At 38.0% G+C, this 24646-nt stretch overlaps 1 protein-coding gene across 5 annotated transcripts in view; it reads right to left on the bottom strand.

Moving 5' to 3' along the window:
* Window positions 1–24646, bottom strand: part of SEC24D (SEC24 homolog D, COPII coat complex component) — a 105491-nt gene that overhangs the window by 7251 nt on the left and 73594 nt on the right. For all 5 annotated transcript variants that reach the window (XM_082727373.1, XM_082727374.1, XM_082727375.1 and 2 more), the window contains exons 12-21: window positions 22316–22507; window positions 21422–21515; window positions 13925–14041; window positions 12959–13129; window positions 11638–11734; window positions 11388–11533; window positions 10001–10139; window positions 9071–9189; window positions 4236–4415; window positions 1775–1966 (exon numbers count right to left, since the gene is read on the bottom strand). In XM_082727373.1, the coding sequence (XP_082583499.1) occupies window positions 1775–1966; window positions 4236–4415; window positions 9071–9189; window positions 10001–10139; window positions 11388–11533; window positions 11638–11734; window positions 12959–13129; window positions 13925–14041; window positions 21422–21515; window positions 22316–22507 (1447 nt within the window). The remainder of the gene's footprint in view (window positions 1–1774; window positions 1967–4235; window positions 4416–9070; window positions 9190–10000; window positions 10140–11387; window positions 11534–11637; window positions 11735–12958; window positions 13130–13924; window positions 14042–21421; window positions 21516–22315; window positions 22508–24646) is intronic.

Below are 24646 nucleotides of genomic sequence, written 5' to 3'. Positions count from 1 at the left end.
GGAATATGGCCCCTGAGATACCCTCTGGGGAACATGAAGGATCTGGACTTCACTTCTTCCAATAAGACAAGAGTAAAATGCTTATGATTACTTATCCAAAAAAAAAAAAAAAAAAAGTATCAAGAGCTAATATATCATCTGTGACTTAGCTACTGAAAAGGCGAGGTAGAACATTTTACCACAAAGTCACAAGTCTCAGGAAAAGATTAGGGCCAATATTTTTCACAGAAGTTTTGGGAAAAAAAAAAAAAAGGCAGAAAATTCATTATTTATATTCACGTTTTTGGTGGGTATTTTTTGACACTAAGACAGATCTTTTTCTGTAACAAATAACATATACACTTCACATACATGTTTTGAAGTGCCAACTGTCTCTAAAATGAAAGTGACATTTGGTTTTTTCTTTATCTTTTTTGAAGAAGGCTGAGAGGAGGCACATGATATAAGCACAAACCTACCACTCTGCTGCTCTGTGGTGATTTCATATGTAACATTCAATTCAGCAAATATGCATTTAACATTTACTCCAACAATACACTGTGACAGAAGAGGAGGCTTCCTTAAATTTTATATAAACATTCTTGAGATTCATAGCTCTTTCCCTACTGAATTTTCATTTTTTTTTATTTTTAAAAATTAATTCTAATTTTTAAATTTTATTTCTATTTTTTAATTTTTAATTGTAATTTTCTAATCATGCCCTAATTTTAACCTGTGCAAACATCTTGCTATTTCTGAATCTTCATCTTAAAACTATTTTCTTAATGGGGTATGGACACCTTTAATTCTTTTAAAAATATTTTCTTAACATTCATAATGGATATGCATCTCTCTAAACTGATCACCTACCTAGGCTGGAATTTTGACCCTGTCCCTTCTTCCAAGATATTACGTCTCTACCTTCATAACAGAAATTGGGGAATTCATCTTACCATCATACAAGTGAGGTCTTGGGGAACAAACTATCTGCTGAGTTCTACATGTGCATTCATACGAAATCCACCACCAAGCAGAATAAGACAATAACCATCATAGTAATGATGCTCATGCAAAAATGGTCTATAATTAATTTGCAATTAATGTTGATTTTTAAACAAATGATAATTGCTGGTTTTTCCTAAAGTACTTTAAAAATAAAGTCATTTGTATTCATTTTATATCAAATCCACAATCTCTTTTGTAATGAGGAGAGTATATAACTTATTTATAACAGAGGCGTATATAACCTGTTTTCGTAAGATTATTACTTCGCAACCCATTAATCTGACACAGTCTTGGACTACAGCTGAACATGTAGGGAAGATTTCTGCATTCCTTTGAATATGCAGTTCCACACCAGGAAGAGCAGTACAGAGTATGAGAACTGGATTCACTTTCCATCTCTGCTACTGACTACCCGAAAGAACTTGTCTCCAAACCTCAATTGATTCATCTATACAATGTTGACAATAATATCCATCTCATTGATTTGTTGTGACAGTTAAATGGGATGATGTGTTTAAAGTATTTAGAGCACAGTGATTAACGGACAGTAAATGCTTTAGGAAGTGCTGGGCAATCTCTTTTTAAAGTCTATGTTTTGGTTGTTTCATAATACTTTATACAAATAACTTTATACCAGCTAATTGTTATTCATTAACACATAAAATTCTCTTTCTTATAAAGAACTATATCCTTATTGTTTTTTCTACTTTGTAATATGTGGTTGCACATGAACACAAAACATTTATGAATTTGTACATTACCACAAAAACAATGAAAAAAAAATACTCACCATATCTGTGTTGATATGCGCAAAAGATGGCACATTAAATATTCCTTGGATCAGTTCTGGTGGGCTACTAACTCCTAACCATAAGAACATGTTGAGACCATTAGCCAATAAGAATATTCCTTCTTCTGAAAGACGGGACTCAGAGCAACGAATAGCGGTGGGTAGGGCTGTACTTTTGACATCTAACGTGTGCTGTGCAGGCAAAGGCAGGAGAGTTGGTAAGTTTGCCATCCTTCCTGTCCCTTCTTCCTCCCTCCTCCCTTCTTTCCTTCTAATGAATATTTAATGAATGGCCACTATGTGCCAGGCATTCTTCTAGTCATTAGACAGTAACTATTCAAGCACACTAATCATTTTTTGGAAGGAATAAGAGGCAACAAATAAAATAAGTAAAATCCATTGAATTTTAAATGGTGTCAGTGCTATGAAGAAAAGCAGCAGGAAAGTGGGATAGGGCATGTCAGTGCTGGTAGTACAACTTCAAATAGCCTAGTCTAAGAAGGCTAGTTGGGAAGGTAATTTTGCCCAAAGAGATGAGAGACAGGGCCATGGGGATATCTGTGGAAGAGCATTCAGGATGGAGGGAATAGTTGGTGCAAAGATCCTAAGGCAAGAGTCTGTCTCAGATGTTTCAGGATCAGCAAGGAGGCCAGGGTGCCTGGGGTAGAGTGAGGAAGTTGACGAGGTCAGACAGAAAAGGAGAGAGGTTAGTATAGATGGCACTGGGCCAAGGCAGTAAAAAATTTGGTGTTTCCTGAAATGGGAAATCCTAGAGTGTTCTGAGTAGTGTAAGGACATGAGCTCATAATTTTAACAGGACTACTCTAACTTTTATGCCGAACACAGACCAGAGAGGCGAATGTGCAAGCTTCAAGGGTTGTTAAGAGGGCTCTGCCATAGTCCACGGGAGAGATGATTATGCTCAAATCTGAGCTGTGACAGATGAGGAGAGAAAGTGGTCAGAACCCAGATATTCTTGGAAAGGAGAGCTGGGATGTTTACTGGTGGATGAGATGTGATGGTTAAGAGAGCAAGCTTTGGCCTAAAGAACTGGCAAGGGAGAGCAGAGGTAAATGGGGACAGAGAAGACTGTAGGAGAGCAGGTGTGGAGACGAGCTCAGGGCTTGGTTTAAGGTGCCCAGTACACATCCACAGAGAGATGCTCAGGAGGCGACAGGATAGACACATCTAGAGCTCTGCACAGTGGTCCGGCTGGAGATACAAACATGGTAATCAGTACATAAATGGATCTGAAAAGAGAGATAAGCCCTCAGCAGGGTTGAGCGCAGATAGACAAGAGAAGCTTCCCAAGGACTGAGCCCCAGGGGTACTCTGACAGGAAGAAGAGGAAAAGCTAGCAAAGGCAGTAGGAGAAGTGGCCAGGGAAGCAGAGAAACTAGAAGTCAAGTGAAGAAGGTGCTCCAGAGGGAGAAATAAACTGTGTCAGATGCTGGTGATGGTAAGAGGAGGACCAAGAACTGCCCTTTGGATTCAGCAGCATGCTGGCCACTGGTGACCTTGGCAAGAGGATTTTAGTGGAGTGGTGATGCTCTTATCCGTTAGAGTTCTAGTTTGTCTGGCATATAGATTCTTGCTAATTCATTTTTATCTGAAAATCAATCATTTCATAAGAATTCTAGTGTTCATAGTGATTGAAAGAATTGATAGCTTTTAATTTCCAACCTAATTTAACTCTAATACTGACTGAACTGTTCCTGAGAGCCGGAGTATGACTTTCAATATAGGGACTAGAAATAAGTCACCAGCCTTCCCCTCTTTTATCCCTCAACTGTAACTTGAACTTGTTAGGTCTCAGGGGAAAAGAGCTTAGTTGCAGAGCATAGGGGCATACAAGACATTAAGGACTGACTTCAAATAAATGAAATACATGCAAAGTAAATTCTCCAAGGCAAGGGCAAGTGAAGTTGGCCTCTTGTACAGTGTAGACGGCCTCAAATATATCTGATTTGTAAATCCTTGATTGTATTTAGTCAAGGGAATCATAGTTAAATGCGGTTAAATGCAGTGACTTTTAGACATTCATACATTGTACAGAAACAAATACATGTGTGCACATAAGATCCCATACACATATATATCAGTTGCCTTTGATGCTATAAGGTAGATTTCTTGAGCAACTGAAGGTTGGCTGGCTCCAACTTGATTACTAACTCTTCAATCTGCCAATTTGGGCATGAGGAAAGAAAAGCAATTATCTGAGCAATTCCCTGGAATAGGAACATCCCAAACTCCCACCATCAACATCACCACACTGAACAATTGTTGATGCAAAATACTTGCTTAAAGAGCCTCTGCTGTTGGTCCCACATGACACATTCAAAAGTCATTGGTGCCTTTAAATTTCTTAAGAACAAAATGTTCCAGATAGAACATATGGAAAAGGACAAAATAGATTCCCTTCCAGACTCGTCTAGAAAATGCACCACTGCCTTGTACTCACTATTGGCAGAAGCTGTGGGTAGAAGAAAAGCTGAGAGTCGGCCACACCCATGGTCATGACCAGCTGTCTCTGGTACGCCCGCTCATCTGTTGAGATCTCTGGTCTGCTAAGCAGCACACAGTTTTTTAACAAACAATTCATGTACACTGGTAATACTTTCATGGAATCTGGTAAAATAAGCTGAAAGGAGAAAGACATTTGTTTCATATGCTTGACCTTTATGAGAAAGAACCCCTGAGCTTTACCTCTAAGACAAAAACATCATTTGTTTTTGAGGTAATTGTGAAGATTAAATGATAACACACACAAGCACACAGAGTACAGAAATTGAAACCCATGAGGTATTCAAACAACGGCAGTTAGGTTTCTCTAGGTGCTTCGGCAGAACCCGATTCCGTCTGCCTCTTAACAGGTGTGTGACCCTGGGCAAACCATTCTCTCTTGTCCTACATTTTCTCATTTAAAACTGGAACAGCCCATCTCCTGCATGATCATGAAATTGTTAGGAGGATTAAATGATTATTAATCTGTGAAGCACTTACAAGGGTACCTAGTACACAGTATTACAAAAGTTTATTAATAAATGATTTCCTGGGGCACCTGGGATGCTCAGTTGTTAAGCATCTGCCTTTGGTTCGGGTCATGATCCCAGGGTTCTGGGATCAAGCCCCACATCAGCCTCCCTGCTCAGTGGGAGGCTGGCTTCTCTCTCTCGCACTCCCCCTGTTTGTGTTCCCTCTCTCACTAACTTGTCAAATAAATAAAATCTTTCACAAGATTTTTAATCTTTAAAGAGATCCTAATCTGTGTCACCAATCTCTACCTCTTGAGTTCAAGAAGAGTGTCTTTTTCAACTGTCCATGAGGTATCTCTTCCTTTACGTGCTTCATGTACCTCAAACTCACACAGTTAGCCAAAAACTCATCAAACATGTATTAAATGCTACCGTGTCATGGGTTCTGTGCAAACTGTCAATGATAGGTCAGGGGAATAAGGGACAGTCGATGTCCCAAGATGCCAAAGTCCATCAGAGATGGCAGACACATCACTCAATAAAACATAATAAGGAGGTTGTGACACTATAAACTAAAAAAGAAAATACTTCCTGGATTTAGGTGTGTTACTACCTAATGGTAGTCACTACCAAATGGTAACAGGCAAAATCAAACTCCTACAGTTCCAAAAACATATTGTATTATCATGCTGCAAATAACAACAGAATGCAGCACTTCTGGATATCTGGTCTACAAATTCACGATTGCTTTCTTAGTGTTGCCACTTAATGAGGAAAAAGAATATATGCTTATTAGAATCCACACTGAAAAGAAACTTTCCCTCAAGGATCTTTAGGATTTTTTCCTCCATGTAAATCCTTACATATTGCAAGTTTCTTCTCATGGTCTACTAAGTAAAGAATGTGTAAGACAGTTTTCTAACTGGTTCAGGCAAACATATTTCAGGACAATTCTATTTTGTGGTTTATTTCCTCTCTCCTTCTATAATCCCCTTTCAGAGAATCAAAGACTGTCAAATGCATGTATCCTCATCAGAGTAGAATACTCTTCTTTTTTTCCTCTAGCATAAAACCTTTTGACAACATATGCTACTGCATTACTTTTTCAACCAAGGAAAAATATGATCAAAAGATGTAAGAACCATATCATAAGCCGATTCCAGAGCCATGTGGTCTTAATGCTGTTTCTGGACCAGTTACCAGTTAGGAGTCTTACAAATTATGAATGAAGAATATTCTTAGATTCTCATACTGAAGCATGTACACACAGTTTTTCAAATATTATCTTGTAATTTCACTGGTTGCTTCTCATTAATCAGGTTACATTAAGACAGTTTAGAAATATGTTGTCCTAAAAGCCACCAAGGGGTGAGCCTCCTGACCTACAATGACCCTACAAGACTAAAAGCCCAATCAGAGGAGACTGGATGAGCGGCGGCAGACAGAAGAAAACAGAGGAGGTAAATAAGGAGGAAAACTGACGATGAAGAAGAAAAATGGAGTTAGGGTGAAAAGAACCAAGGAGATATTCTTTGCCCATGTTTTTGTGGTGGGGAAGAAAATGTGGCAACAAATGGACCCTATAAACCTTTCCCCACATCCTTGGATCTCCTCCATGAGTAACAATCATTCTTGGGGATAAAAGGTACAGGTGAGGAAGGTGTATAAATTCACATGAGTCCAGTTTGATTGAATTTAGAGAATTTTTCTCTGAGTTTTGAAATGACAGATTGACAATGACTTAAAAAAACAATTACTTTGCAGTTAAGGGCATTTGACTTGCCTTTTGAAGTCATTGTACTCCCATACAATGTAATGAATTTAAGTTCGGAAGAGTGAGTTACTAGATTCAATAAAAAAAAAAAATCTACCTTGCTCATGTAAGCTTAACAAATTGATTTCATGTTGTTTGCAGTTTTAGGTATTAACCCGGCATTAAAATATGACCTCCACAATAGATGCCTCCTTAAATTTTGCATCCTAAATGCCTCGCTTGCTTCAAGCTAGTCCTGGCCCTGGGAGTCAGTAAAAGTAGATCTTCTGAGGTCCAGTGTCATATAATCCAAGTATACAGCAACTTAAGTCCTACTTAGATCAAGGAAAGTTTGGGCTCTACAGTAAAAGAGGGAATTCCGTTAGGAATTATGGTATTGTTTCTTAAAAGTGAACGATGAGGGGCGCCTGGGTTGCTTAGTAGGTTAAAGCCTCTGCCTTCAGCTCAGGTCATGATCTCAGGGTCCTGGCATCAAGCCCTGCATCAGGCTCTCTGCTTGGTGGGGAGCCTGCTTCCCCCTGTCTCTGTCTGCCTCTGCCTACTTGTGATCTCTGTCAAATAAATAAATAAAATCTTTAAAAAAAAAAGTGAACGATGAGAGGGCAGCACATCTGAAGTTATATTCTCTGAAGACAACCCCAGGTTCAGCCATTTCACGTGTCTAAGTAATGGTGTATTTTAATATACTACTGTCACTAAGTCTTATGAGCCCCACATTTTCCCCACTCCATGCTGGATAATCACAAGGTATCTAAATTATGTCATTTCTTAAAGCGCATCAATGGTTGAAATGCACACTTGAAATGTGTTCATGGAGAAAGTAAAATCTCATCATAAGAACAGGAATAATCTCTATCAACTTTTTCAGAGAAAATGTGGATCATCATGTTTTTCCTCCAGAAATAATTAAACTGCATAACCAGATGATCTAGTAGTAGAGACAAAGCTTTTAACTTTTAAACCAGAAGGAACGAACAGATTTGATTTATTTCCTTAAATAGGCAACAGATTTGTTTTTAACTTAAGGTCTTTGAATCCAATTGCTTTAACATTAGCAAATAAACTTTCTGAGAGGACACTAACCGTACCTGTTCTCCTTCAACCTCCTTCTGAAATATGAGATACTCCAGAGACAGAATAATGTTTCCAGAGCTTTAAAACAAACAGTAAAACTGGAGTATAAAATGCTCATGGTTGGACTTGATCCAGGTGCACCTGATAGGCTTTGTAGAAATTAAAGAAATACACTGTGAAATCATACTTATATTGGAATTCAGTTACTGAAGTATCACATCTTCTGGCTAATAAAGAGGACAGACACTTACACAGAGATTCAAGAGCTGCTTATGTGATTGTCAACACAGGAGACAGAAGAATTGGTGGCTAATTTAATCAGAACAGCAGAGAAAGGAATTTTTGTGAAAAGTCCAAGCTAATAACTGTATTTCATTTTCCTTTACCCAGATTATGAAATTTGGTCCCCTGATTTTATCTGCATTATCTCTGCTGCTAAAGGCTTTTTAAAAAAAAGATTTTATTTATTTGAGAGACAGAAAGCTCAAGCAATTGTATGTGCAGGGTGGGGAGGCAGAGGGAGAGGGAGAAGCCACCTCCCCGCTGAGCAGGGAGTCCAATGCAGGTCTTGATCCTAGGACCCTGAAGTCATGACTTGAGCCAAAGGTAGGCGCAAAGGTTCAACCAAGTGAACCACCCAGGTACCCAAGGCTTATTTCTGAGTGAGGTTTCAGACATCCTCACAGCACCCACTAACTTTTGACAATGAATTAACTAGAAAAATTTCCCATCTGTTGCTGTTTTCCCTTTCAATCCAAATTCTATATTCAGATATTCAACACAAAACTACAAAAAGTTGCATCTAGCTTTGACTGACATAGGGAAAAAATGTGAATAAGAGAACAGATATAAAAATAAATGTGAACATGAGGTTCTACTTTTTCTTTTACCCGAGAGAGTCTAAATGAGATTTATTTAAAGGATCTAAAATTTTCATCTTAGTAGATGATACACAGAAACATTTCCTTCAAAATCCCTTATACCTATTAACTTCTAAATATAAAGAATTCCAATATTTAGAAATTATATTTATGTTTATAAAATATAAAGAAATCATTCTTGCCATTGGTGCTTTTATCAACTGTGATTATTGATGTGCCTGAAAAGATATTTAAGCACACACAATTTTCAACCACATACTCATCTTTATAAGCAAAAGAGAATCCCATTTATATTATGACATTTCTTACATATAACATTCTGTTATTTATACATAATGTAGTGACTGCCAACCCAATGTGCACACACATTTTTTTGGTTCAAGCATCTTGTAACGCCACTAAGTTTTTTAATGTCGGCTGTAAAAAGACCATAGCCTCCCCAAATGGCATTCTCAGTCTTGGTTGTATAGCTTATTATGCACAGCATCTAAGTGATTGGAACATCATGAGCCTTCCATAGCCAAATGCTGAAAGAATGCACATTTAGTATCACTTGTAACGCTTTAGGATCTAACTAGAGTAGGTGGCTCACCTGGCTTGCTGCAGATGGACTTGCGCAATTCTTTCGGTAACATGCCAACATATGGGCAGTCTGATTAACCAGGATTTCCCGGATGACCTTCAAGGGCTGGTGAAGAACTGCTTTAAATGCTAGTTGCACAAAACAGTGAAAATTGCATCAAAGCCTTAGCTCAGGAATCAATCCCTTCAAATGATAATAGTAATAAACAACAAACTGCTATTATCTTCAGACCACCCAGCAAGGAGTAACAGTGTTAAAATGTTAGTCATTTTTTAATGTTCTCCATTTTACTAAGTATGCCAACATACCCAAAGGAAACAATGGCCTACTCTAACAAAAGACAGGTAATTGGTCCAGATTTTTCCACAGAATATTATAAACAGACTCTACACTCAGAGAAAGGAAAGACCAATTTGCCATCTTCTGGTGTTCTGAATTCCTATGGGCTGGATTACTCTTTCCTCTAAACCTCCGTATAGAATCTCAAATGGAGGTTGTGGAGGGGAGAAGGAACCAAAGAAAATTCCAACTGTGGCCCCTCCCATTTCATAATTATCATGGTATGGATAGGCAAGTTCAGCCCAACATTAGGGAGAGTCCCTTTCCATTATCCCCAGGTGCTAGAGGACATCCTCGCATACCATAATGACAATCTAAGTATTACCTTCCTAAATTTCAACTCAGAGCCCACCCCCACCCCACGAAAGAAACTTTGAATAAAACTGTATGGAGTGGGCCTGAATTAAGTTATTTCATTCTTAATCTGGAATTAGAGATGCTGACTATTGTCCCTGGCACTCTGCTTTTATAAATTCTGAATCTGCCCACCAAAAGGCTGTGCTACCACAGTAGTTGTCAGTTACTAATTCAATTAACCAACAAGTCTTGACTGACTTACTAGGCAAGACACACAGCACTACAGGATTAGCAGAGTGTTACCTGACTTGGCGAAGAAGTTGATAAGAGCATCTGTCTCACAGCTCTTATAGAGATCAGCCAACTGGGAGCTGCAGTTCAAGCTCAGATTATGAATCCGAAGTCTTCTCTGACCTCCAATGGTCGTGTAAAGCACAGCACACTGCAGAGGCAATACCAAGGACACATGTTTTCCTGATCAACATGTCCACCCAATCTAGCCTAATCTTATTTACACTTAGAGAACAGTGTGTACAGCTCAGGGACCTCTAAATTCTTCCACGGATCTTTTTTTATTATTGTTAATGGCTGAACAGTAACAAATAAGGGAGGTATAATAACAATTCATACATTGGGTTTCTATGTAACTCTCCACTGGGTTAAATTTAAATTTTATCCGGGCTTTCACACATAAGTACCTATTTGCATCTACTGCTATTCTACTTTCACATATCTCAGATTTCAGTACCAGGGATTCAGGTCCAGAAACAAGACTTTCATGTTGATGATTATAGCCCGATTCAAGCTTCACTGCCCTTAAAAACATGCGGCTAACTTTGATGATATACTTAAGTTTCACACTAATGATATATGCATTTCAAGAATGAAAATAAGTATACACTTTTTCAAATATCTGTGATCAAAAATTAAACATTAGAGTTCTTCCTCAACTTAACTGTCAACACCCCTCTCCATTTTTTTTTTAAAGATTTTATTTATTTATTTATTTATTTGTCAGAGAGATAGAGTACAGGCAGGCAGAGTGGCAGGTAGAGGCAGAGGGAGAAGCAGATTCCCTGCAGAGCAAGGAGCCCGATGTGGGACTCGATCCCAGGACCCTGAGATCAAGACCTGAATGGAAGGCAGCCACTTAACGGACTGAGCCACCCAGGCATCCCCACCCCTCTTCATTCTTTAAGGATGATGCTAGTATCTGAAAACTATGCCCATTAGATATAATTGTTCTTATTTTAATTCAAGACCTCCATGGTGTCTATGTAAATTTATTTACTACAAAACCAAATTCTATTTATATTTGCATGTAACATAATAATGCACTTAACATGGTATCTACCATATTGTAGAAATGCAACAAATGAATGAATGGGTGCTAAAGCCTAAAAGAATTGAATATGGCTGGCAGCCAGGTTGCTAATGCCTACCACACTGGTCACAGTTTGCTGGGTTCTCACGTCATGACATATGATTGTGACTTCATACAAATAGCATGCGTAAATGAGGGTGTAGAGACTACACAACTGAGTGCTGTAATCTAATGATTTTTGCTTTCGGAAAAACAGAGCTGAATTTCTTTACAGAGAGATGACTCAGTTGATGGTATTTTAGTCTCCCCACTGACTGTTGTCAGTAACAAACTAAAACACCGAAAAGGGAATATGTTTTGAATCACCTGGATTAAGGCTCCACTGTCTTCAGCAAGTTTGTCATCATGCTTGAACTCCACAGTCACTGCCTTGTCACAATCAATGGCTGCCATTTCTACATCAGTGGTGTTGTTCATAAAAATTCCACCAAAGAAATCAGTGGCTCTGAAACCTAATGATGAGGAAAAAGGGAAATTTTGTTCCTGGTCCGTTATTACTGTGAAAAGAAAACAATCACACAGCAGAGACCTGAAAAACAGTATAACTGAAAATTACCTGTGCTGGTACGAATCCTCATAATAGCATCGAATCCTATTTTCTTTTCAATATCATTTCTGAGATCATTCAAAAATTGTTGGCTATCCATGTGCATCTAAAAAATAAAGTAGGATCAGTGTCCACCAGATGGCAGTAAAATACTTAAAATAATAATTCTTATTTTTTAAAATCTTGATTAAAAACCACTTTATCCAGTCATCTTAGAAAGGATTCTTAAAGCTTTTTCAATTTTACTTCATTTGCTATCTTTGGTTTTACCAAATCCCTTAAGTAGTTTGCAATATAAATATGTAGCTAGGTGATTAAAAATAATTTTACTGATACTAAATAAAAATAGATGATTAACATTTGTCATTTATGTGGGGAAACACTCATTCGCACTCCATGTTGCTATGTATAGATATGTAAGTCAGAGGCACTCCCCTAACGCCTTCCTCTCAGGTGAGAGCAGGTGACGTATCTGGTTAGTAAGTCTGAGTAAAGGAATTGTGCAGGCCTAGCTTACTCTATTTTGGACCTTCTTTCTGGGGAGGCAGCCTGCCTGTAGGAGGCACACATTTCTTGCCCCTCAATATGTTAAGTTTTAAAGGTATAGTTGTCCACAAGGAAGCTTGTAACTGTGCCTACCCTGGGCCTTGCTTTAATTAAGTTACACCGAAAGGTAAAGCATTAGCAAGCCCACTTGCCCACAGACCTGAGTCTGTGTGCTCCTCACATTTTTACTATCTTGTGACTCTGTCTCTTAATTGAGGCTTGGAAGAGAGGGGTATCATGAATTGATCCCCCAAATCCCAACAATTTAAAACAAATACATAGTCACTTTTAAAAACAGTATCTTAAATATATTTAAAATACTAAAGTTTTATAAAGAATATACTTTTCCCCATCAAGGAAGGTTACTTTGAAACTCACCTCTGAGGATAAATGAGCTCAATCTATTGTCAAACACTAAGGGAGTGGAAAAGCAATTGCTTTATCACATATACACCATAGAAAGTACAAAATACTTTCTTGTTTAGCCTACAGAACACTCTTTCAGGACCAAGTGAATCCCATGATGCAGAAGTAAATAGAAGTCTGAGAATTGTGGTGCAACAGAAGCTCCTCTTTGAAAACTTTAGTAAACGTAGATTATACCAAACATGGTATTTCAAGGAAGAATGCACAAGAATGTAGCAGTGCTAGGGCGCCTGGGTGGCTCAGTGGGTTACATTTGTCAGTTGCCCACAAGGGGGCATAGGTTTCTTAACCAATGATTGAAGCACCTAAAGTCAAACAGCAGAAGAAAACCTGAGGTGAACAAGTTGCTGGTTTTTACCTGGAAATTGTTGTATTTGTAAAGGGTTCCTCCGGTGAGCTGAGGCACGAGACCCAAAGAGGCCACATCCACATACTGGCTGGGAAAGAGGAAGAGGGTCACACAGCACCCGTGAGCCACACAGTCTTTGGCCAGAGAGTCGTAGACATTGGTTTGGGGCTGGAAAAGTATCTGAAGGAAAAGATGCACAAAGGGAAAAAGAAAACCACAAAATGTTTTTGCTTTCAATTTTTAATTTCTGTTGAATTCTTTTAAAATGAAAGAGAAATTGTTTCCAGTTAAGTGAACTGGCCTGAAGGAATGAATTCTGGTCATCATTAGAGCAGCAGCCGTTCACTGAGCACTCACAGTGTGCTGGGCTCCTGCTGTATGAAACGTGTGTGCAGGCAATGTTATCTGATCCTCCAACAATGCTAATGAGACGGACACTCCTGTCTTACCTTTAGAGACCTACATGGGGCAACTTGTCTGGTGTCATGTGGTTAGTATGCCTACATCATGGCCTTAACCTTCCCACTGACCTAAACCCCCCAGCAATGGCTATACTTCAGAGGATTTGAGCAAAGCACACTCTGAGCACTGGGTACCTCTACTTCCTATCTCAGCGATGTTGTTATATGGTGCAGTCTACATTTTCCTTCTACCTTTATCATCTTCCTGCATCTCCTCCCATTTCTCCCATTTCTACAATGGTCTTATCAACTAGTCTCTTACACAGATTACACATGAAAAAAGTTTGAGGCCTTATTTTATTTTAGGAATATTTCAGAAATCAGCCTTTCTAAGAATATAAATTTTCTTTAATTATGTGCAATTCAAAATATTCCTATAATATACAATGTCCTGGATTTATGCATTACATTTAGCTACTCTCCCTTTCTTACACAAAGGAAACCTTCACTCTTTCTTTACTCCCCTTTAAGAACTGACACAGAGATACTTCAAAGGGCCATTGTTTACAAATACCTTCTCTTTGTCTGTATTAATCAGCTTTTTGTCATCTCTGTTTTTGAGCTTCCCTGGTGCTTCTGCAGTCGGCAAGGAGGAATGGAAGATAAACAGCTTCCCCGGACAGTCTGCTGCCTGAAAGAAAAAAAAAATGATAGAAAATATCTTGGGTGGGGAAGTTTTATTTTAAGGGAATCAGAAAAGAAATCAAATTAATTTTATTAATATTAATATTTAATAAATTAAAATATAGGTATTTTCTATGAGCCAAGCAGTATAATTTAATCCTCTTAATAACTTTTGTGTCCTTGGGCAAGTACTATTCTCTCCATTTTATAGACTGGGAAACTGAGGCTTAGATTTGTCCAAAGTCATACAAGTTGTAAATGAAATAGTCAATATTTGAATGTAGGTCCCTATACCACGATGCTTTGAAAAACTAGTAAGAGGATGTATTATAGGGAATATACTTTCTTGTTTAGCCTACAGAAAGAACACTCAGGACCAAGTGAATCCCATGATGCAGAAGTAAATAGAAGTCTGAGAATTGTGGTGCAACAGAAGCTCCTCTTTGAAAACTTTAGTAAACAGATTATACCAAACATGGTATTTCAAGGAAGAATGCACAAGAATGTAGCAGTGCTAGGGCACCTGGGTGGCTCAGTGGGTTAAGCCTCTGCCTTCAGCTCGGGTCATGATCTCAGGTCCTGGGATCAAGCCCTGCATTGGGCTCCTTGCTCAGCGGGAAGCCTGCTTCCCCCCTCTCTGCCCATCTCTTTGCCTACTTGTGATCTCTGTCTGTCAAATAAATAAACAGAATCTTAAAAAAAAAAATAAAAGAAAAGAATGTAGCAGTGTTGTGGAGACAATAGACACACGACGCCAGTTATCAGGCAAGATGACAAAAGGAAAAATACATGATCGAGATTATATATCTGTAGACCCTGGGAAGCAATAAAAAGATGACTTAGGCTCCACAAAAGTCTATTCAGCATTAAAAATATTTAAAATCGTATTTAAGGACCTAAGAAGTAATCTACTAAGCAACATTTACTGAAATTAAATGATTCAGTATATTGAGCCCCGCAATCCCGTCTTTCTCCAAACGATCCCGGCTACTGCTGCCAGAGCACTCCCTTCACTAAAGGTAACTGCTTGGATCCTGCACGGGGCATTTCTCCTGAAGGATCCTGGAGACTTTCTACTACACGATAAAGTCCGTATTCCTTTACCTTGTGGGAGCAGTGAGGGTAACAATGCGATGAGTTGCTGCCAACAGTCGCTGTGTGCAGCTCCCTGCTGGGTCCTTCACACACATGACTTATTTAATACAACCTCATGGAGAAGATAATGTTGTCTGCATTTTAAGGTTCGGAAAACTGAGGCTCATCCAGTTTGCCTCAAGTCATAGAGTCAGTGACCCTCTGGTCCTTCAAGGCCCTCTGGAGTTCAAAGACTATCTTTCCAGTCAAATCTCCACCATTTCCTAACCCCTGCCATCCTTTGCATTGGAAGTTTCCACCCTACAAGCTTTGCTTTCCTAGAATACATCACGTATTTCACACACCTATATCTTTATACATTTTGTTCCTTTACCCTGGAATCCGTTTCTCCCTCTTCTTGGTCTGGAGCTGTCGTTCGCAAAGACTGGGTTAGTGGCACACTTTGGTATGCCCAGGTCAGCTGGTAAGAGGCGTTTAAAATTATCTGCTACGACTATTAAGGTACGTGGGTTTGTGAATTACACTAAAGAGCAAATGGAGAGGCGTGCCTGGGTGGCTCAGACCTTAAGCGTCTCCCTTTGGCTCAGGTCATGATCCCAGGGTCCTGGGATTGAGCCCTGTGTCAGGCTCCCTGCTCAGCGGAAACCCTGCTTCTACCTCTCCCACTCCCCCTGCTTGTGTTCCCTCTCTCATTATCTCTCTGTCAAATAGATAAATAAATAAATAAAATCTAAAAAAGAAAAAACCAAACACAAATGGAGAGAATTCCGGTTAGCCTTGTCCTAATGTGTCTCCCTAAGTGACACTGGGGAGGGGCGTATAACCTGTGTCCTGTCTCATCTTTGTTGTGGTCAGCAGTGAGCAGTGATCTTACTGCTGCACTAGCCTCCCACCCAAAATTATTGATATAGCCTAAGTAAGAAAGAAGGCAAGGATGAGTGAAGAAGCACAGGTACACAAACACTGCACAGGAAAAAGACACTGTCAACACTTGGGCCAATTAAGACACACGAGTTCCTATGATTAAATCTGAGTAAAATTTATAGTAATACTGATAATGACATGTTAATAATTTTGAAATTCTATGACTGACTTTTTATTTCTATCACTTTCATCATTATAAAAGTACTTTTTGTTTATTTTAATTCGAGTAGCAGAAAAGGTATGAAACCTTTTTTAGAGGTCCATCTTCTCCCCAGCTTTTCTTGCCTGGCCTACCCAGTTCCCCTAAATAATTCACTGTCAATATTCATTCACCTCCATCCACCTAGATTCTCTGCTCATTCAAGTACAGTTATTGTATACCACAGTACCTAAGAGCATGGGTCCTAATTCCTATCTGCATGGATAAGAGTCCATTAGTTACCTAATACGTGACACAGGAAAAACAGCAGCTACATGAAAATATTGCTGAGAGAATTCAATGAACCAGTATATGGTGTTAATCATAAACAAACATACACGATTGCCTTGTTGCTATTACCCATAGAGCAAAGCTCTAAAGGAAAAAATCAGGACCTATTGGAAAAATAAAGTTCACTATTGAGAAAAACAAAATAGTCATATTTCTTTCTAATTCATTAGCAATTAAAATGGCACAATTTTAGATTTATAATTTCATTAGGCATATACTTATAAAATCTTTTGTAAGAAGCAATAAAAGAAAAAGCTCCTAGGGCATTCTATGCTCTAAATCCTGATAAATCTCTGATGGTTTTACCAAAACCTGACTGTGTCCACATTAATGTACCATATAGAATTGATAAATGACAATGACATCTGTCATTTTTATTATGATGGAAAACAGGTTGAGAAAGGCTGGCCTAGAGAACCCATTACCCAAAATTTAATTCCAATGTCTATTCCTCTGAGATACATGTTAATTTCACCCTTGACAGCACTGGTTGCCTTCCACCTTCCTCTATCTCCATTCTACTTTGCAGATCAAATTTAATGATAATGAATCACAACTTTATATATCCTATGGTCTTCTATAGGTTGCAGGCTTATGAAGAAAGAAGGTCCCTGATTTCTCTACAGTGTGTTTCTCTAAGCCCTACTGGGTCTAGATAGTGCTTTCACTCTATAGGTGCTCCTTAAATTTTAGAAGGAATGTTGTGATGTATCACACCTTGAAATCAAATGTAGAAATACATTAAGATAACTTAAAGATAAATTTCCCCAACTTGTGATATGTTTGAAGCATAACCATTAAAGACCACTTCTTTCTAATTTGTTGCCTAATTCTACTTATCTAGTTTTCTGGTGGAAGTTAATAGCTAACTCAGAAAACTATTGTTCAGCCAAGTCAATACAACACCAGAAATTCACATGCAGTTGAGTTATGAGTGTCAGATTTTGAGAAGAGATGCAGACTTTGAAGGACTACATGGAAAAAAAGGCACTAAGAGAACAAGAAAAGTGTACTGAAGCCTGCAGTTGAATAGTTCAGAGACTTTTAAGAAAATATGTATAAGAACTTTCCAAACTTTCCCTTCTTTATCTTTGTGACAAATTAGCACGTGTTGTTAGTTTTTGTTGTCTCTCTGTGCTTCAAGAGGTTTATTACAACTAATTATACACAGATTTACCTTGGCGTCTAGCTATAAAGCTATAATTCAAATGGAGGAGTCCAGTTTTCAAATGTCTTCACGTGGATACACAAAAAACACTGCACTTCGATGTTCTTTCAGTTTTTATGCCCTGTCCACAGAAGATGAGACTCTCATCTCTGGCCTCTTGTCATAATCCCCTGAGCACTCCAGCTGGCCAGCCACAGTCCTGGTCTTTCCAAAGTTACTCTTTGCTCTCCCCCACTCCTCCTCTTTTGGGCAATACAAGCAATAAATATGCCTTGTATTACAGAGTTAATGTTTTTTCTACCACATTGTAAGCAACTTAGAACTAGAAACAGTAGTCTTCACATTGCCTAACAAAACATTGAATAGATCTTTCTTGATTGAAAGAACAAGAGAATGAATGATGTGGTCTCGGTATTTAGATACTATCCTGCAAATTCTCAAAAATGTTAGCTCTTTGCCTAATAATGACTTCAGGCAAGCAGCGTAGGGCCCGTGTATGCAAGTTACCCACACGTAAACCTGACTGCTTTTTAGCCACAGGAGGCCTGAAGAGATGATGAGATACTCTCAGTGTGAGAGGCAGAGAACACACACACACACACACACACACACACATTTTTATCCTATTTGGAAAAATTGTTTTCTTCATTGAAACCTAATCAGGTTTCTCTAAGGCAGAAAGCATAAACTGCACATGAGTTCCAACTGTACTACAGTGGTCTCTGCTCTCATACAGTGAATTATAACCACCCAGAATCTTTCTGGCAAATGAAGGAGAAGCTTCTCATTAAGTTGGGTTTTTTTTTTGGTATCAACTACCTACTTATAAATACGTTTGGAAGAAATTGACAGCTAAAGATATACATACAAAAGAATCACCAAGGTAAATGTAAAGAACTAGAAAATAGCAAGAAGGTCATGGAAAGGAAGTAATTAAAATGGAAAATCTACCCCAAGTATTATTGGTATCTTTCTTGGTAGTTAAGGCTAGAAGGAATATTAGGAGTTATAATGCTTGTAAAAACTGACTCTAGGGAACTAGCTAGTAAATCTTTCCACACGTAAGAAATTGATTAATATGCAATAAAATCTTCATTTAATGTTGCACACAAGAAAGAAACTTTCCTCACAGTGTTTTCTCTTAATCTAATTGCTAATGAAAAGCTTAGGGCAAGATTTTAATCATGGTTAAGTGAAAGCATTCCTAGTGCAAAAGTAACATGCGAAGTCGTACAGGTCAGGTACTGAATTTCCTGGTGAGATACCATAATGTAAGGCTGTTCTCAGGGATTGCACAATGAATAATAATTGCTTTTGCTGGTGGTTCCCAAATATGGGTGATCAAATGGGGAGCTGATGAGTCAGCATCTCTGGGAGAGGAGCCAGAAATCTGCATTTTTAAAAAGTAGGCACCTTTTCACACGTGAGCCCATGACTCCTTAATCAAGGAGTGACTGTCTGGCTTCTTCTTCCACAGCGTGGTGGAGCACCATTCCACCTTGCACGAAGACAGGGGCCAGCAGGCACAGGACAGTAACTGCCACCAACTTATGTCCAGCAGTGTCACTTGATAAAAGGCAGTTCCCTATCTTTGTTAAAAGACAATTCTTCCCCTTCTATAAAGGTAGTTCTTTTACTTTTAAAATATTTTATTTTTAAGGAATCTCCACACTCAACTTGGTGCTCAAACTCAAAATCCTGAGATCAAGGGTCACATGTTCCACCAACCAAGCCAGCCAGGCAACCTGACAGTTCTTAACATTTTGTAAGAATTCCACAATTTACTAACTTTGATATTTGTGAAGTTATTCTGAGTTGTTATATTTAGATATTGGTTCTCATTTTTAAACTTCAGTATGAAAGAGTACATTAATTACTCTAAAAATAAAATTGCAAATATAACAAAAAATAATATGCAAAAGATACAAAAATACACTGGATGAAATGAACTGGCCTCTGGTAAATGAGCACAGAGGATGCTGACTGCTCTAGCTATTAGTGCATGAGTAACTATGAAGAGCATTACAGTTATTACCAAACACAGTGGTTTCCCAGTAATGTATCCTAGGTAACACCACATTTCAGACACATGGAATGCATGTGGACAAATCTCATTTATCGATTTTGTCTTTCAAGCTGCTAAAAAGCCTCTAGATCTCTCGTGGACTGGCAGTAGGAACCCATCATTGCTCCCTTTCAGAAATGAAATTAGGGCTGGGCTGGGATGCTGTAGAAACCATGCCCGCGCTCCTCTTACCACTCTACTGTCTTAACTGATGATGTGCTGGCTTACGAATATCCACTCATCTTTCTTCTCAGGCAAGAGCACATGAATACAGTCCTATACCCAATACTAATTTCTTAGAGTAGAAAGACTCATAGATTCATATATTGATGGCCATATATCAGGAAATTTACCTAGCATTTCTAGACACCTTACTGGAAGAGAGAACAATAATATAACTCTTCCAAATAGAAATGGAAAATATTTTTTTCTTCAATATGGAATAAAATAGGAATTTCCATGTCGTTCTGTAGCCCAACCAATGATTAGTATTGGTTTCCACTAGATGGACCCTAACTTGTCCATATCACTTTATGATGTAAAATTTATTTTTAATTTTATGTTAAATTGACAGTATTCTGAAGATTTTTAAGGGACATCTGTAATTTTTTATTCGGTGAGTACTCTGAAGATCAGAAAACCCAAGCAAGACTCACTGTACTAAAACCAAACTACAGGGGCACCTGGGTGGCTCAGTCGGTTAAACATCTGCCTTTGGCTTAGGTCATGATCCCAGGTTCCTGGGATCAGGCCCCACATTGGGCTCCCTCCTCAGCAGGGGAGTCTGATTCTCCCTCTGCCCCTCCCTCTGTCAAATAAATAAATGAAATCCTGAAACAAAACAAAATTACAATGTTTAGACACAAAATTTCTGTAGAATATTTCATAAATTTGGTTCTTTAGCAATATTCTTGCTGTTTGTTATTATCACTACTGTTATTGTTATTATTACCAGTCATTTTATTTTAAAAGTTAATTTCAATTTAACTTTAATAATCAAATTTGAAAATCAATTTTTTAGGCACTAAGCTGTGCAGGTCGAAGTGGTTTGACTCTTGGTGCTAAGGTAACAATGATCAACAGTCAGAACTTTTCAATCATTTTGTCTTTTTCAGAGTTCTGTCTTTATTACTATGAAAATGACCGGAGTCATTAGGGCTCAGCTTCCCAACTGAAGCCATGGCCAACCTTGCATCTGCTCTGGGCATTCAGCAAGGCCCTGTGTGGCATGCACATCTGTCACTGCCTGTCACAGGCCTTGCCCTTGAATGTTTGAAAACCCCAAGGAAGGAGAGGGTGATATGGGTATTGTTCCCTCCCTATCTGGTTTGGATATTGTTGAAGTAATTTAAAAATAGATCATATAAAGTTCATATAAAAGCCAAAGGGAGGAGTTAAACTGGAAACCCTGACAAAATCAGTTGCTCAGATGCTAATAGTTCTGGAATGTAAACGCTGGGAGCAATCCATGATTTAGGCCATTTCCTTCTAAGATTTGTAGGGAAGTTTGGAACAACCTCTAGCAAACTACATGTTTTAAAGAAGGCTGTATTTTCTTTCATAGATGAAACTTCCTGTGTGTGCGTATGCGTGTGTGTGTGTGTTTTAAAATTTATTTACTAGCAATTAAAAAAAGACTTCTCACCTTTAGTGCTTCCATGCCAGCCTGGATGACAGGAGCAAAGACAGTCTCATTTTCATTAGAGTCTGCAAACATCTCTGGAATCTGGTCCAATAAACTATAAGACATGAATGAGTAAAAGTTTTTAAATGTTTGGCATATTTGTAATAAACTTCAAAAAATAAATCACTAGCATTTCAAGCCTAAACACATCTGGTATTTATTTCACACTAAACACCTATGGGTGACTTTCATAGGCTATTCCGTAGGGAATGATATCCTGGCATGTTTTGGAACCAAAATTTATGATTTGTTTGGAACATTTACAAAAGCGTATCTTTTGTAAATATTTTTTCACCATTTACATTTTTTATTTCTTCAACTATAAATTCTTGGAACAGTGGCTATACCTTCAGTTATTACCATCATCATTGAATACACTCATTTATATGCAGGAAATATCTCTCTCCAGCAAAGAGAAGGGACCAGTCTGGTTGAGTATGAGTATTAAAAAAAAAAAAAAAAAAAAAAAAAGTCCTCCTTGGGGCACCTGGGGGGCTTAGTTAAGTATCTGACTTTTGATTTCGGCTCAAGTCATGATCTCAGGGTCATGAGATCAAGCCCCACACTGGGCTCCATGCTGGGCATGGAGCCTGCTTAAGACTCTCTCTCTCCCACTCTGCCCCTCCCCATTGCTATCTCTTTCTCTCTCTCTCTCTCTCTAAAAACAAAACAAAACAGAACAAAACGCCTACTTTTAGATATTGGTATACATTTAAAATAGAACATAAACAATGGAGTTTTATAACCCATGTGTTAAAAGCCCCTTGTCAATGACAAAACAAAACAATGCTTGAGTCAAAACAATTAAAAACGATACCTCATTCGTATCTAAATTATAAAACACTTGATATTTACTTGTGAATCACAGATTGGGATTCTTGATAGTTGACAAGGAAACCATCCAACAGAGGAACAAAGACTTCTCCAACGTCAGTTACCACCATCATCTGAGGCTGGGCCAAGTTACTCTTTACATTAAAGAAATGCAGCACTTTGTTATATGTGATAAAACCAACTCGGATTGCAGAAGTTTCTTCTTGCTCTTCCCTATGAGGAAAATACCATGTTTGAAGTTCTTTCACATATTTATGAGAGGTTTCTATCAGAAATTCAGTAAGTATACCTTCTATTAAATATATGAAAGACATGTTAAAAGTTTTGCTCTTAATTATTGTTTACTGGTATAAAAAATACTGAGTCACAGTAAGTGATAGGGAATATTACAAAAATAAGGAGGTTGATAAAAAATTATCAAAATTCTAGGTTAAAAAAGTCAAACAGATATAAAAATATATTTCTTTAATATATGTATTCTCAGTCCACAGCAATTACAAGGTATGGTTTTTCTTTTCCCAAAAAAGGTAGGCATATTATATTCTTTATAAATAAAGCTCTCTCAGAAGTCACCAGAAGGTCAGAAGAACAAATGGAACATCTGAACCAAGACAAAGGCACACTCAGATTACAGACAGCTATTTTTATCAAGAAAGGACTTGCTCCTTCTGTGTGATCCTTTTCTTACAGAGTCTAGAGAATCTCAATGGAAATTGAGAGATTTTTGAAAGCCATACACTATATAAATACATAAAATAAACCATATATACGAATTGATGATGTAATTCTTATTAGATAGTCATTGGTGAGGTCATGGCAAGACAATAAAAGTAATAAAAGCTCTAAAACCATGACAAAAAATAATTTTTTTTTGAGAAATCCAAGATAAGGCCTTAATCTTCCTGAAAGGAGTAAAGGCATAAATGTTCTTATTCAAGTATATGTATATGAAGTATACTCAGAGCTGAATGGTCTAAATCCCAGTTAATATTGACCCAAGTTTCTCTCTCTCGGTCTCCCTTTCCCTCCCCTCTCCCTCCTAAAATACTGCTGAAGCTCTTACTAATTTTCATTAGTGGATAGAACAGTGCTCAATGGTTACATGACAGCCACAAAAGATTTTTGCCATTTTCTTTGATCCTTAGATGGCAGTAAAACTTATTTTGCTTAGGAACAACTTTTTTAAAAAAGGAACCTAGTATGCTCAGTTTCTAAACTTTGCACATAGCATAACAAGTTACTTGAGTACAAAAGAAAGGAAAATAAAATATATAGATGAACGTATCCTAAGTTCAAATTGTTGATCCCACTGCAGACTTCCCAATTTCTTTGATGTTTCAGCAGAGTACAGGCTGACAAACTACTGACTTTAAGCTCTATTTCTTCTTTATTTCCTTTGCTAATTGAGGATATTTATTCTTCACTGTGGCCTTCACAAATGGGTGGGCAAGTTTAAACAGATCCTCACAATCCCTTCCAAAAGCACTTGGTAAATGTTTATATTCTGGACTCTTGCAAAAATTTTTAGAAATGGTATCCTTATTCTTTCTACTGCACATACACTTAACCCCCCACACACATCCCCCCTCAATATCCTAAACTGTATGATTTTATGCAACTAACCATTATACTATACTGTACCCATGTTCTCCTTTCCCTCACCCCCAACCCACTATTTATTAGAATTTTACTCTTTAAGACCAAGCACTCTTCCTCTCTCAAAGCCCCTGGATGCTACCAACGAGACGTCATTTCTTCTTCTAAATTCCTATAAATCATTCTCATAAGGCTCTTAGTATATAGTGCCTTATAGTTAATGTATCATGAATCCTTGACTATAAACCAATAAAGACCCAAAGTTTATGCCCTCTGCTCTTGACAGGGTCCAGTCTAACATAGGGAGGTAGAGGTATATTCAGGAGGATTATCATGATGGTGAAAGGCTGTATTTAGGATGAATGTCAAGCTAGAGCCCAAATTGTGTAACTGATTGTATCCATCTCTTCTAAAGTCCTGTTTAGCGATGTTGCCTTCGTAGTTTAAAATCGGACTGGCTGTAAGTATTTTACACCACAGGAATGAGAAAACATTACAATTAAGGCTTTATTTATTTGAGATGCAGTTTACCAACACACCACTGGCTAAGCTCCCATTTCCGAGTAAACCTTTTATTACATAAGGTGATAAATGTCTGGCAAACCCTGAGAGCATTTATTCTCTTTTTAAGAGTTAATTTAGAATCAATTAAGGAAAAAGACACAAAAGAAAAATTGCAGACAAGAATCTAGATTGCTATTCCCCATTGGATTTGGACATTTTCAAGTGATAGGAAAGGCATATCCTGGGATTCAC

The sequence above is a fragment of the Mustela nivalis genome, assembly GCF_964662115.1.
Source record: "Mustela nivalis genome assembly, chromosome: 4".
In the NCBI taxonomy this organism is placed as follows: Eukaryota; Metazoa; Chordata; class Mammalia; order Carnivora; family Mustelidae; genus Mustela; species Mustela nivalis.
This window is presented reverse-complemented; position numbering and strand designations above follow the sequence as displayed.